Genomic DNA, 17,399 nt, shown 5'->3' with positions numbered 1-17,399 from the left:
TCACTAACGGTCCAACCATTATTCGAATTAAAAGTGGCTATGTGTTGGTAATTATGTAGGTGTTAAACTCTTAAAAGGGCACCTTCTAATTATCACGTTATCTCGGTAAATTGTCGGGTCAAAGTTATGAACAAAAAGTCAAACGAGTCAGTTTTTACAAAATAATTCATAACTGATAATACAGAAGTTATGAAACATGTTTTAACACTTAAATAACTTGGTAAATAATATAAGAACATGTTTAGGCATGTTCAACCCGACAATTCTGAGTTTAGGCTCGGTTCGCAACCGAAAGTCGCAAAAGTAGACTTTTGGTTTGACTTTCAATTCTGACCCGATTTAGCTTAGTTTAGTTATGCCTTAGGGTTCCTTTGGGACCACATTACATGTTAGTATAACCCTCTGAGATTATACTATACGGTTCCATAGAAATCTAATTTATTTGCATGTTCCCGTTAAATGCTTAAAAATGGACCATTATGCCCTTTTATCATTAAAACGAGATTTTTGAAAATGAGAGAGGACAAAAAGTTGTATTATTGATATATAAGTATGTTCTAAAAATTTGTTATCTGTTTCTGGTCTGAAATAAAAGTTATGCAAGATATCGTAAAACAAAAGCTTTTTGTTAATTAAATGACATTTTTGGCATAAATCATATTTAAACCAATTTTTTGATACCAAACTTGCTACCCACTGTTAAGATATAATATTTGGGGATTTTTGGAAATTTTTGTTAAAGTTTATACTGATCATAGCATAGAGTTCTAGCATAAATTCGGTAATTGATGATAATGCCCTTTTCGTTAATAGAATGAGTTTTACATATCATTTTGATTCCAAACCTTTTCCTACTGATTTTATATATTAAATAAAATATTTTTAACATTAAAGACTGACCAAAACTCCAGAATTTTATAAACATCTCATATATCGTCAAATACCGACTTTTACGCTTATTAGGCACATAGTATGGTTTAAAACCATATTTAATGCCTATGACTTGTTACCTACTGATTTTAAAAATAAATTTTTATACTTTAATAGTAAGTATAAATTTTGAACTCAGATTTCCGAATTTGACCTTAAAAGCATATGTGAAATGACCAAAATGCCCCTACGGTGCATAGTTTGGCCATAAATGATAAAACTCACATATGTATGATATCTTACTGATGTAACTCAATAAAATTAATATTTTTACTGTATAATTTAGGCCAGAACCTCAGTTTGCTATTTAACTTTTTTTATAAACTTTAAAATGACCAAAATACCCTTTCGGGACTTAAATTGGTTTTAAATTCGTTTTGGGCATAATGGAAGATATCCTACTGATATCACAACATAATTTAAGCATAATAGCTTATGGAACATGTATATGACTCATCCGGTTACCCGTTATGCATATATGCGTTCGGTACGGTTTATGTAACTAGTTTGCATAAATGAGCTGAAACAGGTTAAACCTTATCATTTTTACTTCAAAATCCAGAATGTATTTAGTTTACCCATTTTATACAAGTCTTCACACTTTTTGGGTCTAAATCACATTCCAATCCGGTCATCGCTTAATCTCGCGTTTTGAACCGTAAACCTTTCTTTAAGACTAACCGGTCTAAGTTATAACTTAAATAAGACCCGTTAGGAATCTAATAGGTTATTAAAACCTTCGTTCCAGATTAGGAGCCCAGTAAAAGCTCCTTGTACTTGCTGATCAGAAAATACGACTGAGAATAAATTTCATTTAGCTCAGGTAAATACCTTTAACTTATTTTCCCTTATACGGGCTTGGGATACGGTAACTTATTACCGCTTGGTTGGGTATTGAATATTTTATCGGTTAGTGGTTAAATCATTAAGATAACCAGTTTTAATCTGTTTTGTTTGATACAAAGCCTTTGGGGGTTAATATGACCGTGTCCTGGATATCCTCGGCTCATTCATTTGAAATGGCCACGGCTTAAGCACGGGGTGTAGGCATACACCTGACAGTTGCGTATGTATAAACGGTATCTCACTCGTGAGGAAACTTCTTGGGGGCCTATACTTGTGGTGTGTCTATTAATCTTGTACCAGCTCTTCTATTCCGGTCCTGAAAGGACGACAAACATATAGATCTGTATACAAGAGTATTTTAAATAATTGTCCCAAGTTATAAAAGATTTTATCCCTTGTGCATCCAAACCAATTCTATAAACACTTTTCAAAAGAGTCAGTTAACTGTATTTACTAGTGTAAACTGACGTATTTTTTAAAAAGATTAAGTGCAGGTACTACGCGTAATGGGTTGGAAACTCCTGAGTATTAAATAAAGAGACTTGCAAGCTTTTAATACTGAAAGTCTGTTGAACAAAGTGTACTTTATGTTTTAGATCCGCCTGTGGATCCACTTGAAACCGTTGTGTATATTTTATTATACTTTCAATTCATTTTGAATTATTACTTTAGACATCCGCTGTGCATTAAACTGTAATTAATGACGATGATGATATCAACTACGTCACGATACTCCCCACAGGGCCCACTGGTAATACGTGGAAATATCGGGGTGTGACAGTTATCACCCACTTCGAATTCAAAGGGCTTGTGGCGTTTATTGGCGTAACTATTTTGACGACTTCGAGCTTTCAAGAGATTGTCTCGTATCTGGAGGATCTTGTCAGTCGTTTCTTGCAATAGCTCAGGATCGGTAATTTGCGCATCTCCGATCTCGTGCCATACAACGATCAACATTTTCTTCCATATAATGCCTCAAATGGTGCCATTTGAATGCTATAGTGATAACTGTTGTTGTACGGGAATTCGACTAAAGGTAAATGCGAATCTCAATTACCACCAAAATCTATTACGCACGAACGAAGCATGTCTTCAAGGGTGCGAATCGTGCGTTCAGTCTGACCGTCGGTCTGGGGATGGAAAGTGGTACTTAGATTAAGAGGAGTACCGAGAGCGGATTGAAAAGTTTCCCAAAGGCGCGAGGTAAATCAACCATCGCGGCCAGAGATGATGTCACGAGGTGTCCCACGTCGACGTATGACTTCGTCGGTGTAGATTCGTGCTAACCATTCCACCTTATAGTCTTCCCGTATCGGCAGAAAATGAGCAGATTTAGTAAGACGATCAACGATAACCCAAATGTTATCGTAACCTGATGGCGTGCGCGGGAGTTTCGTAATGAAGTCCATAGCTATACTCTCCCATTTCCACATAGGGATTTCGGGTTGCACGAGCAAGCCAGAGGGTCATTGTTGTTCAGCCTTGACTTTCGAACAAGTCAAGCACTTCGAAAAATAGAGAGCGATATCCTTCTTCATTCCAGGCCACCAATACCGGAGACGAAGGTCATAGTACAGCTTGTCGGCACCGGGATGAATAGAATATCTGGATTTGTGGGCTTCGGTCAACAATATCTCTCGAAGGTTGTTGCGACTGGGGATCCAAATGCGATCGAAATAGTAATAGATACCGTTCGATTTGGTGGCAAGTTGGGTTTCAGCACAACACTTCTTCATTTCCTCTTTCAAGGTGTTCTCAATGAAGCAAGTGTGCTGAGCGTCACGAATTAGAGCTTCGAGGTTGTGCTGGGCTTGAACATTACGAACACTATGCAAATAGCTTCGTCGGTTGAGAGCGTCAGCAACGACATTTGCTTTGCCAGGGTAGTAGCGGATCTCACAGTCGTAATCGTTGAGAAGTTCAACCCATCGGCGTTGGCGCATATTCAGTTCCTTCTGGTTCAAGATGTGTTGTAGGCTCTAATGGTCGGTGAAGACCGTACACTTGGTACCGTAAAGGTAGTGTCGCCAAATCTTTAACGCAAAAAAAACTGCACCGAATTTAAGATCGTGGGTTGTACAGTTTTTCTCGTGGATTTTGAGCTGCCGAGACGCGTACGTGATAACCTTGTCTCGTTGCATAAAAACACAACCGAGGCCTAGGTTAGAGGCATCGTAATAGACTACAAAGTCGTTGTTTCTGTCGGGTAATGCGAGTACAGGAGCGTCGCAAAGCATATGCTTGGGAGTTTGAAAGGCTTTCTCTTGTTCAGTTCCCAAACAAAAGGTTTGTCCTTATGCCTCAGGGAGGTAAGCGGAACGGCGATTTTAGAGAAATCAGCGATGAATCGACGGTAGTAGCCCGCCAATCCAAGGAAAGAACGAACTTCAGACGAGGATTTCGGTGTAATCCAACTCTAAACTACTTCAATCTTCGTGGGATCGACGTGAATACCTTGACTATTGACGATGTGACCGAGGAATTGAACCTCCTCAAGCCAAAATTCACACTTGGAGAATTTGGCGTAGAGGCGATTCCCTTGGAGTAGTTCGAGAACCAAGCGAAGATGCTGCGCATGTTCAGCTTTCATCTTTGAATAGATTAGGATATCATCGATAAACACGATGACGAAGCGGTCGAGAAAGGGCTTACACACGCGATTCATCAAATCCATGAAGCGGTCGAGAAAGGGCTTTCACACGCGGTTGCGTTGGTTAGACCAAAGGGCATAACGATGAATTTATAATGGACGTAACGGGTTCAAAAAGTGGTTTTAGGGATATCTTCTTCTTGAATTCATAACTGATGATAACTAGTGCGTAAGTCGATCTTCGGGAAACACGTAGCGCCTTGCAATTGATCAAACAAATCGTCGATTCGGGGTAAGGGATAGCGATTCTAGATAGTCAGCTTATTGAGTTCCCTATAATCGATGCACATTCAGAACGATCCATCCTTCTTTTTGACAAAAAGGACAGGTGCGCCCCAAGGAGATGTGCTAGGGCGTATGAAGCCTTTATCAAGCAATTCCTGGAGTTAACTCAAAAGTTTACGCATTTCATACAGAGCGAGGTGATAGGGAGCTTTAGCAACAGGGTTAGCACCAGGAATGAGGTCGATACGAAAATCAATATCACGACTCGGGGGTAAACCAGGTAAATCGTCAGGAAAGACAGCTGGAAAATCACAAACCACAAGTACCTTTTCCATTGACTTCTTTTCCTTTTCCTCCGCTACTACGATGTGTGCCAAGAAAGCTTTGTATTCCTTCCGGAGATACTTGCTTGCTTGGATGCACGACATGAGTTTAAGATCCTTCGATGACACTTTGCCATATACACAGAGTTGGTCGCCATTAGCAAGAGAGAAACGAATCATTTTATCGAAACAAACGACTTCAACACGATTTTCGAAGAAAATCCATGCCTACTATGATATCAAAGCTACCAAGCTGCATCGGAATAAGATCGATTGTGAAGACGTGATTGTTGAGTTCAAGCGTACAATCACGGAGAACAGAACTAACGGTGACGGTTCTTCCAGTGGCAACTTCTACTTCGAACGTCGTTGGGAGGTTAGCACGTTTACGGTTTAGGAGCTTTTCGAATTCTAACGATACAAAACAGTTATCGGCTCCAGTATCAAATAAACACGAAGCATAAATACCGTTGACAAGAAACGTACCATTGACAACATTGTTGTCAGTTTGAGCTTCGCGGACATTGATGTTGAATGCTCTTCCGCGGGCTGCTTGTTGTTGTGGCTGCTGCTGTTGCTGAGGCTGCTGCTGTTGATGTTGTTGCTGCGCTGGTTGCTACTGTGGCTCTTGCTTCACCACTCGATTTGGGCAGACGTTTGCGAAATGGTTAGGATCACCACATGCGAAGCAGGCTCGTGTGTGAGCAGCGGGAGCAGGAACTGCTTGATTACCCTGAGGAGCGGGAAAAGGAGCTGGCAGTGCAGGAGATTGCAGTGGACCAGTGCGACAGTTCGCAGTAAAGTGTCCCTAGCGATTGCAGTGGACACAAAAACGGCAAGCGACCTGGGTGATGGTTAGTACAGGTAGGGCACAGAGGGTGAGGACCAGTGTATGCACGCTTTGCAGGCGGTGTGTTGGTCACAGTTGGCAGTTCTGGTGCTGAGGTTGGGTAAGAACAGCGTTGAGAGGAGCGGCGGTGACAGCACAGTTCTTGTTGTCGTTGTTTTTGTTCTTGCGCTTGCGGCGTGACGACTTCGATCCTTGAGATGCGGCGGTTTCAGGAGCGGGAGTAGCGGTGACTTGATGGAGACTTTTGGTGGTGTTCTTGAAGTAACAAGCCATAACTCGCTTATCATTGATTTCAGCAGCGAGTTGATAAGTCTCTTCGATGGTAGTGGTCTTGGCTGCTTGGACAAAATCGGCAACACAATCAGGTAGAGCGCTGATGTATTTCTTGATCGTGATGTCGAGGGTTGAGACTTGTGTAACACCCCATGTTTCGAAAGTCAAAGTCAAGATTGAAGTCAAAGGAAGACAAGATTGCTAATTGCTATCTGTCACTCCTTGCTTAATTCCTGTTTTGACTTCCTTGACTTGTAGATAGTCTATTTTATGCTTTACGTTAGTTTTATTATGTGGAGTACTTGTTAATAATCAAGGTTTATTTGATGTTTTATCGCTTATCGCAATCGCACTCGCAACTCGATTTACGCGTTCTGGATATTGTTGTACGTGTGTGTGTGCCTTGTGTGTTACTTGTGCATGTTTATTTATGTTTATGTTGTGGTGATTGATCGAAACACAATCGAAACTCAATCGCAATCTAAACTCAATCGCAATCGAATCGCAAACGCTAAACGCAAGTCAATTTAGGATGATTGTATGTTGATATAGTAGTTGGGATTAAAAGTAATTTGAATAAGAAATTCTATCGTATCGCAACGCTCAACACGCGAATCGAAATTGCAAAACTCATCGCGCCGAGCACTCGAATCGAGTGGCCAGACGCCCGAGTTGCCACCCGATCGGGCTGCCACCCGATCGAGCTGCCACTCGATCGAGCTGCCACCCGATCGCGCTGCCACCCGATCGGGCTGCCACTCGATCGACCAGCCACTTATTCCCCTTTCCATTTATGGAAACCCTATAAATACCCCATATGTTAACATCATTTGATGTTGACAGCTCTCACTCTCTGCTCACTCGCTCCAACCGCTATTTCTTCAGATTTCTCACGATTCTTGTAAGTTTTCAACCTAAATCTTGTACTTTCTTGATCTACACGCACTCCTACACCTTTCTATCTTTTAAATCTTAACTTTTAACCATGAAATCACCAAGATTTGAGGTGTTCTAGGATGATGTCATCATGGTGTTCATATGAACTTCATGTTTTGGCCTCAATCCACCAAGAACAGCTTAGATCTGAATGATTTCCACATAAATAACCAAAGATCTTTCATAGATCTGAACATATTCATGGTGAAAAAGGATTGAAAGCTGATTTTCCAACTTTTTTTCAACTCTTTTACACTCAATGCACTCAAAACCGATAGAATCGGAGCTTGTTCTAATTTTCTACTCCTTCTTGTTGATGTGTTGGTTCAAGATCTGGATTCTATCCAAGAGATTACTGATTTCGGGCTGAACATGAAATACCGTCTCGAACAGTTAATTGGTCGGACTAGGGTGGTCGGACTAGGGTGGTTCCTGTCCGATCGGGTTACTAAGTATTGACGAGGTTTCTGTTGTTTGGCACGTTATCATACAATCTCGAGAAAACGACAAACTATCAAAACAACCAAGGAAGAAGACGACCAGGTCATCTGGGACGGATTTCCGTCCGATCAGATTGCCACCCGACCGGACTGCCACCCGATCGGATTGCACCTTGGGTCCCACACTTAACTTTTATTTCAACAATTGAGGTTTGAACATTGAGCGAATTGCCGTGCGATCGGATTGCCACCCGACCATGTGATGTTCTGACTTCAACACTTAAACAATTTTCAACGTGTTCAATGCATACGGATTGCCACCCGATCGGATTGCCATTAGATCGAGTGACCGTCCTGCGGTGAACTTGTTCTCAACCTGAGAAGCCTCGCCAATCGGATTGCTGTCCGATCGAACAGTCATTCGATCGACCGGCCAGAAAGGTAGAGATACTTCTCTATTTTCAAAATGCTACAACAAAAACTTCAAAAGACAAGCCATCATACACAAACACATCCATCCCAAACGAGATGACAATCCAATCGAGTGGCCACCCGATTGGGCGACCACCCGAACGGATTGTCATCCGATCGACCGGCCACCCGATCGGATTGCCACCCGATCGGATTGCTATCCAATCCACTGACACTTTGTATCGTTTTACACGCCGCTTATCATTCATGCTATCGTTCTAATCAGGCTAACCTTACTCTCTAGCGCTCCCTTCAATCCATCAATCGATGTGAGTATACTCGATCCCTTTTTTGCTTTACGCACTTTTGGGTGTTACATACGTTACTTATTCTAAATCATATCGAACACACTACGCAATACTTTAAACGCTACCCATTGCCGCATGTTATACGTGAGTTAATGAATGCTTGTTTGTTATGTTTACACATGGAACGCTCTCTACCTGCCTTAGCAACTATAGTACTATAGTTTGGACTCAGCACCTGTTCACTCAAGAGTTGTTAAGGACAATTTGTTACATGGCTCAAGGTGGTGAGTGTGTATTACGAACTGCCTTGGGCAGTCAACCCGTAGTTATTGGTATCGATAGGTTCATGTCGATAACTAACATGCCTCATTTTACACTGTGTACATGCTGGTTATGCGTAACGATTTTCGAACTCTATTATATCTATTAAACTTGTATGCTCACCTTTACACTATGTGTATTGACTTTTACTTTAACGTATGTGGCAGGTGCTTAAGATGTTTATATGCTTGGCTTGCTGTGAAATCGAGGCTAGGAAAGGTCTAGAAACGAATAAACGAATTGTCTGTAATTGAAATCTGAGTTGTCGGAACAGAACAATTTGACTGGATTTTGTCTATAATAATTGTATTACTTTTTATGTCATGGTATAGGACATGATGCTTTAAATAATTGGTAATTATAGTTGTTATGGAAACTTCTGGACAATTTGTTTCGCTCAATGTCACGCCCCGATGTTTCCGCCATCGGTTGGGGTGTGACAGATTGGTATCAGAGCCATAACTATAGGGAATAAAGCAAGACTCGACCTAGTCCGGGTCGATATCTTAGAAACGACCTAGTCTATAGTTAGGTACCAACAGACCGACTTGTGCGTACCCTTAGGGGTGCTGTACGAGCTTACTTGCTATTTCTTGTTATTCTCGCCTACGCTACACTATCACTGCACTCTAATTTTCAAACAATGAACGAGCGATTGGGTCGAGATTAGGTGTGAAAACCGTAAACTCTCGACTAAGTTGCTTGTTCAACCCGCATTTTATCTATAAACACAAGAATTTGCGTTGAATCAGGAGTGAAAACCATACTTTGATGCATAATTCTTCTTTATTTTATCAAAACAGGAACGAAGTTGTTAAGTCAGGGGTGAAACCCGAACCTTGATGACATGTTTCGGCCTCTATTTTGGTTTTACAAAACTTTCACCAAAGTCTCGACGGACTCCAACGACTTGAAGTCACGATACGACTGGAAGGATGCGTGCCGATCGCCCAAATTCGAGGCGAGAGCAAAGTCCCGAAGGCCAAAGTGTGTACCAAAGGTATTTGTGAATAGTCGAACCACTTTCGTTAGTCAACTTCTAATAGCCGCAGACAATCTATTTTCGATTTTTATGTGTCTCGATTTTGAGCTCGCTACTGCCGACTCTATTAAACTTGTATGCTCACCTTTACACTATGTGTATTGACTTTTACTTTAACGTATGTGGCAGGTGCTTAAGATGGCTTGCTGTCAAATCGAGGCTAGGAAAGGTCTAGAAACGAATAAATGAATTGTCTGTAATTGAAATCTGAGTTGTCGGAATAGAACAATTTGACTGGATTGTGTCTGTAATAATTCTATTACTTTTTATGTCATGGTATGGGACATGATGCCTTAAATAATTGGTAATTATAGTTGTTATGGAAACTTCTGGACAATCTGTTTCGCTCAGTGCCACGCCCCGGTGTTTCCGCCATCGATTGGGGTATGACAACTTGGCCAAGACAGATGATGCTAAGCTGCTTAAAGCGAGCAGTGAGACCAGCATTGTCGCCACCTTCTTGCTTGATATTCCAAAAATCGTTCTCCAGCTTCTGGAGCTCATGTGGGGGACATAATTCTTTCATCATGATTTCCTTCAATTCCTCCCAAGAAAGTCCATAGGTTGTGCCGTTACCTCGCCTGTTTCATTCGGCAGTCCACCAGTCCAGAGCCCTGGACTGAAAAACGCCAGTTGCGTTAACAGTGCGGAGGTTGTCTGGGCATCTGCTTTGATGAAGAGTGACTTCAATCGAGTCAAACCACAGAATCATGGTGTTGGGCCCGTCTTCACCAGTGAAGTCTTTGGGGCCACAGGCCTTGAATTGCTTGAAGCTGAAGCCCTAGGCGAGTCGCTCTTAGATTCCTCAGAGGACTTGCTACCGACTTCATTGATTTCACTGACGATTTGCGGAATGACCTTGGCCATTTCCTTGGCGACTAGCGAGGCGATGCGTTTGTCAGCGTGGTTGCGGCGGGTAGCGCGAGAAGTATGCGATCTAAATGATGACATTGTCTGCAACAGACATCGTCAGAGGATTCAGACGCGATACAATCGAATCTCTCTACACAACATACTTATTATTACTAGATAAAGCATCAGGAACACGTCTAACACATAGGCACATACTCACGTAGGCACATAATCCACATAGGCACATAAACACATAAGCACAGAAACACGTAAAGCTCAGAAGCGCATGTTCACTATATTTTGCACATATTCACCTACATATTTTGCACGTATTCACCTATCATTTAAGTTTCGCGAGCGCGTTCGAGAGTAGCGAGTGTGAGTATCACAACGTATGGATCACACACTACAGTAAATGCGATGAGAGGTCTGCGATTTGTTAGCGTGTTGAGATAAATGTACAGTGTGTGGGTGGTGCGCATTTATCAAGCGACGAGCGAAAAGTGTATAGTCTCCAAACCGAAACACTTATAAGTTCATAAAACCACATAAAACACATAAAATCACACATAAAAGTGATAGAGCGTAAAATCAGCGAGATCGTCCCCCAATCGCTGAAAATAGATTGTCGTGGGTGTTAGACATCGACCACCCAAAGTGATTCAACTATCCACAACGACTTCGAGTACACGCTTTGGCCTAATAGACTGTGCTCTTTCACCGACATACGGTGAACGGCATGCATCCTTTCGGTTACTACGTGGGTTGAGTCATTAGAATCCATCGAGACTTTTGTGAGAGTTTTATGAAACCAAAATAGAGAGCGGAATAAGTCATTAAGATGCGGGTGTCACCCCTAACTTAGCAACTTTATTCCTGGTTGTGTGATAAAATTACGAGAGAGACAGGGAGAATGTAACACTTGTTGTATATTCTTATTATTATTTCATCATGGAAATACACATATTTTATACAAAAAAGAACATATTTTTGGTTTTTACAAAGTTAAGTTAATAAGTAACATAAGATACTAGCTTGTTTAAAAACATGACATTTAACAAAGTTTCAACAACAACATCTACGTCAAGCTTGATTAGATAATCGCGGAAGTATTCAAAATATGTGTTCGGTTCTTGAATTCCATTGCTTGATCAACATCCATGACCACGAGCCGTACCTAAGGTCAAAACCATTCAAAATATTAGTTTTGACAACATTAGAATGTATGAAATCAAGTTCCAACATGAAAATATATAAAATATAATAATTTTCCTGCTTTGACTCTGCGGCGTGTCGCGGGGGAATCCCTGGAACCTTTCGCGTGTCGCGACGGCTCCCGCGTATCGCGGGGGTCTAAAAGCATTCTGCTGCGTGGCGCGGGGGAACCCTTTTTCCAGCAGGTGCAGGTTTAAAACCTGCATTTTCACCCAGCTCCGGGAATTCACTATTTTCCAGCTTTAAAAGGTCATAACTTATTGCTCGGTAGTCCGTTTTTACCGATTCTTTTTCCTATGAGTCCGTAGTAAAATCACGGATCTAACCATGTAAACTTCACATCACGGAAACCGAGATGCCAACCACTTGTCCCTGATTTCCTTGTTTCGTTTACCCAACCCATTAACAAAGGTTGCATTATACCACCCCCAAAGCTTAGGGCTATTACCATGCTTCTACAATTATCGAGTATGAGCATTTGCTTCCCTCCCGAGGGTCGCTTGTGCTATAATCATCATGCTTATTTTCATGACTTTAACCATGCTTTCCGGAATCATTCAACAAGTGAATGTTCTGAACTATTATCCCTCTATAAGGGCTCATGTTTTTGACCCGTTTTACTTGTCTAATTCACTTTGTCACTTCTGTGACATAGTGAGTTTTTCCTTGTTTACAAATTTTGATATAACAACATGATGCTTACCATAAATGAAATTTAGCGAGACTATAGATTACGTACCTTCAAAGTGTACCCTTTAAGCGTGTATCACCCCCGGCTTGTCCACTTGACGACCCGGATTCTTTACCTAAAGAGTTCCATTCGCAACCAAATTTAGAACTCTTTTATACTCATTAACGGACAATATATTACTGAAATCAAATCTGCGTTTTGTCTGATTATTAACACTTTGATCTTCACTTAGGCGTTTCTACAAACACCTAGTGATCAGATTTCTACATAATCATTACTAGGTTCTTGACATGTTATTTACATCTAAATTCACTTAAATTTAAGCAATTTACACTCTTTTATCATTCAAATTGCTGAATTTCATCATACAAATTCAGTTTTCCACTAGAATAGCAATCATAATCCTAGTGTTTGTCTAGTCTCTACAATTTCATGAATCACCTACAATGGTGACTATAAATTCTTCAAGTATCATGCAATGATTTTCACAAGAAATCATATAGGGTTTAACCCTAGACATCATATTACTTCAGATTCATTCATGTATCACATATTTAGGCTCAATTTCAGTTTCTTCCATTTAACCTAGAATTCAAGATGAAACAAAATACCAAAATTTTACATACCTCTTGATCTCTACGACGAGGTGATCACTAATTTATGTTCAAGACTTGATTTAGAGTAGATTTGAGGCTTCAATTCAGAGATTTTATGTGAAAACTAGGGTTTGAAGAAACCTCTGGTCGCCCCTGCCTTCTGTTTGATCCAAGCACACACCAGTGTGTGTTTGGGTGTAATTATTCACTATTTTAGTAAATAGGTTTCAAGTTTGGCAAAATTGGTCCCTAAACCTTATTTGATTTATAATCTAAGTGATTTAACTTTGTTATATGCCACCTCAAGTCTTGTATTTAACTAGGTTATAAATTCCTAGTTAATTGATTATATAATTTACAATTCTAATACAACGTTTTATATTTTCGGGTTGTTACAAGTCCACCCCCCTTAAAGAGGGTTTCGTCCCCCAAACCGGGTTATGTACCAAATAATGTGGGGTAGAGCCATTGCATCTCCTCCTCGGATTCCCATGTGGTATCCGAGCCCTTTCTATGTTCCCACTTGACTTTTACTTGGTTGATCTCCTTGTTTCTTAAGGTTTTCACCTTACGATCCAAAATCGCAATGGGCTTTACCACGTAGTTTAGTTTATCATCCACCTCAATGTCGTCGTAGTGGATATAAGTTGTCTCATCCGCTAGACATTTCCGAAGATGTGACACATGAAATGTGCTATGTATTCCGCTTAGCTCCTCCGGCAGCTCAAGGCGGTAAGCTACCTTTCCTACCCGTTCAACAATCGTAAACGGCCCGATGAATCTTGGGCTCAACTTTCCTCTCTTTCTGAACCGAGTAACCCCCTTCCATGGGGATACTTTAAGCATGACTTTGTCTCCAACCCGGAACTCAATCGGTTTCCTCCTCTTATCTGCGTACGATTTTTGTCTATCTTGTGCCGCTTTCAAGTGTGCCCGAACCACATCAATCTTTTTATTAGTGGCTCGAATTATATCTTGGCGGGCGAGTTCACGTGGACCCACTTCACCCCCACATACCGGGGTCCGACATTTCCTACCGTAGAGCATTTCAAACGGTGCCATTCCAATACTTGCATGGTAGCTGTTATTATACGAAAACTCGACTAATGGTAGATAGGCATCCCAACTGCCCCCAAAGTCGATTATACATGCCCGAAGCATGTCTTCCAACATTTGTATTGTTCTTTCACTTTGTCCATCTGTCTGTGGATGGTATGCAGTGCTGATGAACAATTTGGTCCCCATCTGCTCTTAGAAATCTCGCCAGAAGTTTGAAGTGAACCGGGCATCTCTATCAGACATGATGGATACCTGTACTCCATGGCGCGCTACGATCTCATTGGTGTAAACTTCAGACATATTTTTGGACGCATACGTTTCACGTATCGGAATAAAATGAGCACTCTTAGTTAATCGATCAACAAAAACCCATATAGTATCAAATCCGCGGCCCGTCCTTGGTAGTTTGGTTAATAGGTCCGTCATAATGTGTTCCCATTTCCAAACCGGGATTTCTAATGGTTGAAGTTTGCTGTATGGTTTTTGGTGCTCCGCCTTGACTTGTAGACATGTCAAGCATTTCTTCACGTATTTAGCAACATCTCTTTTCATTTCGGGCCACCAATAGTTTTGTTTTAGGTCGTTATACATCTTGGTCGCTCCCGGATGAATGGAATAACGGGACTTGTGAGCTTCATCGAGCAGAAGCTTTTTAACTCCACAGGTGTTAGGGACCCAAATTCTATTGAAGCGTGTTTTTAAACCATGATTACCTTCTTTGAGATCCTTAACTTGGCCAACAATCCTTTCCTTTCTCCAGTTTTCCGTCTTTACTGCTTCATTTTGTGCTCCTCGAATTTGTTCAAGTAAACCCGAGGTCACAATAAGCTGCAATGATTGCACTCGTATCGGAGCACAATCCGCCTTTCGGCTCAACGCATCCGCCACCACATTAGCTTTTCCGGGGTGGTAGTGTATCTCACAGTCATAATCCTTGACCGTTTCCAACCACCTCCTTTGTCTCATGTTTAATTCCTTCTGGTCGAAGAAATATTTCAAACTTTTATGGTCGGTAAAGATTTTACACTTTACTCCATATAAGTAATACCTCCAGATTTTTAAAGCAAATATCACTGCCGCCAACTCCAAGTCGTGGGCCGGGTATTTCTTTTCATGGATCTTCAATTGCCTCGAGGCATAGGCGATGACCTTGCCTCGTTGCATCAAAACACATCCGAGCCCTGAATACGACGCATCCGAATAAACCACCATATCGTCATTTCCTTCTGGTAATGTTAGCACCGGAGCTTGAGTTAACTTTTCTTTGAGCGTTTGGAAAGCCTCCTCCTGTTCAACACCCCATACGAACTTTTCCTCCTTACGAGTCAATTTAGTCAAAGGTAAAGCAATTTTGGAGAAATCTTGTATGAATCTCGATAATATCCCGCGAGCCCTAAAAAGCTTCGGATTTCTGAAGGATTCCTTGGAGTGTTCCATTTCGACACAGCTTCTACTTTTGACGGATCCACTAATACTCCATCCGCACTAATGATATGCCCAAGAAACTGCACCTCTCGTAGCCAGAAGGCGCACTTTGTGAATTTCGCATAGAGCTTTTCTCGTCTGAGTGTCTCTAACACTTCTTGCAAATGATGCACATGCTCAGCTTCATTCTTTGAATATACTAAAATGTCATCGATAAATACAATTACCGACTTATCCAGCATGGGTCTGCAAACCCGGTTCATGAGGTCCATGAAAGCCGCGGGTGTATTTGTCAACCCAAAGGGCATTACAAGGAACTCATAATGCCCGTACCGTGTCCGGAAGGCTGTTTTCGGTACATCTTCTTCCCTGACTTTCAGTTGGTGATTACCAGATCTGAGATCAATCTTTGAGAACCAACTTGCTCCTTGTAGTTGGTCAAACAAGTCATCAATTCTTGGAAGTGGGTATCGATTCTTCACCGTGAGTTTGTTTAACTCTCGGTAATCGATACACATACGCATACTGTCATCCTTCTTTTTCACGAATAGAACTGGTGCGCCCCACGGGGATACACTTGGTCGGATGAACCCTTTATCGAGAAATTCTTGGATTTGTGACATCAATTCTTGTAGCTCGGACGGAGCGAGTCGATACGGTGCCTTGGCCACGGGTTTTGCGCCCGGAATCAATTCGATTTCGAACTCTACATCCCGTTCTGGTGGTATTCCCGGGAGTTCTTCCGGGAACACATCTTCATAATCACGTACCACCGGCACATCTCCAATTTTGAGGGGCTCTTTTTCCGATTCACTTGCGTATACCATATAAGCCTTGCATCCATGTTTAATAAGTTTATGGGCTTCTAGCATTGAGCATAGCACCGGGTTACCTCCTTTTTCACCGTATATCGTAACTTGCTTTCCGCTAGGAGACGTCAGTTTAATTTCCTTTCGGAAACAGACCACCTTCGCATGGTATCGGGATAACCAATCCATCCCCATGATCACTTGGAATTCTCCCATCGACATCGGAATCAAGTCTATTGTGTATTCTTCATCAATGCTCATTTTACAGTTTTCACATACGTCACAAACAATAAAGCTCTTGTTATTACCTATCTCTACTTCTAAAGTCATAGGTAATTTCGTTAGAACAAATGAAGGATGCCGAATAAATCCATATGAAATAAAGGATTTGTTCGCACCCGTATCAAATAACACACGTGCGGGAATCGAGTTTATAGTAAATAAACCTGAGACCATGTCAGGTTCGACTTTTGCTTCTGCAGCGGTCAATTGGAAAGATCTTGCTTTTACTTTCGGGGCTTCACTTTTCGAGTCTTGCCCATCTTTCTTTCTAACCAGTTCTGGGCATTCCGATCTTTTGTGACCCGGTCGGTAGCAATTGTAACAGACAGTCACTTTGTCCGGGCATGATATAGCCATATGTCCCGTTTTTCGGCATATGGGACAAGGCTTATCCTTGAACCGGCATTCGCCTTTGTGACCTTTCCCGCAAATTTTACAACTTGGCGACCCACCTTGCGTATCCGATTTCTTCGCGGTTTCATTTGTTCGTGCTTTCTTGGTAGGGCTTGGATTTACCTCTTGCGCCCTCCGTTCACCCCGTTCAATGCTCTTTTTCAATTCGATCTCCCTTTCCCGAGCTGCATTAATGATCTCGGTATGGGTCTCATATTTTGAAGGGGTTATGAACTCTCTATATTCTGCACTCAACATGTTGTGGTAGTAATATATCTTCTGTTCTTCATTCGTCACCAAATCATCACAGAACTTCATCTTATCCATAAACATCCCCGTGATCTTGTCTATGGACTCACCCTTGTGCCTGAGTTGCATGAATTCTTCCTTGACTCTATTAATGACCGCTTTGGGACTATGATGTTTAAGAAACGGTGTCTTAAACTCCTCCCATGTCATGGCCTTAGCCTGTGCACTGATAATTGTGAAATAAGGAATTTGCAAAGGTATACGATTCCTTTT

General features: G+C 41.5%; 1 protein-coding gene across 1 annotated transcript; it reads right to left on the bottom strand.

Moving 5' to 3' along the window:
• Positions 1–15,302: 15,302 nt before the first annotated feature.
• On the bottom strand, positions 15,303–17,195 carry LOC110919547. The gene is made up of 2 exons (XM_022163815.1): positions 16,937–17,195; positions 15,303–15,592 (listed from the first exon to the last, which is right to left on the bottom strand). Exons 1-2 carry the CDS (start codon positions 17,193–17,195, stop codon positions 15,303–15,305), a joined length of 549 nt encoding a protein of 182 aa, XP_022019507.1.
• Positions 17,196–17,399: the final 204 nt, after the last annotated feature.

Source organism: Helianthus annuus, chromosome 16, assembly GCF_002127325.2.
Source record: "Helianthus annuus cultivar XRQ/B chromosome 16, HanXRQr2.0-SUNRISE, whole genome shotgun sequence".
Taxonomy (NCBI): domain Eukaryota; kingdom Viridiplantae; phylum Streptophyta; class Magnoliopsida; order Asterales; family Asteraceae; genus Helianthus; species Helianthus annuus.
Note: the sequence above shows the minus strand (reverse complement) of the source record. Positions and strands in the feature narration are given on the sequence as shown.

What these genes read in the sequence shown, in the direction of transcription:
- LOC110919547 (XM_022163815.1), bottom strand. Translation starts at nt 17,195, where the DNA reads ATGAAGTTCTGTGATGATTTGGTGACGAATGAAGAACAGAAGATATAT. An exon ending in GAAGAAATCGGATACGCAAG is followed by an intron (nt 15,593 to 16,936) that starts GTGGGTCGCCAA and finishes ATGACATTTTAG; the next exon opens with TATATTCAAAGAATGAAGCT.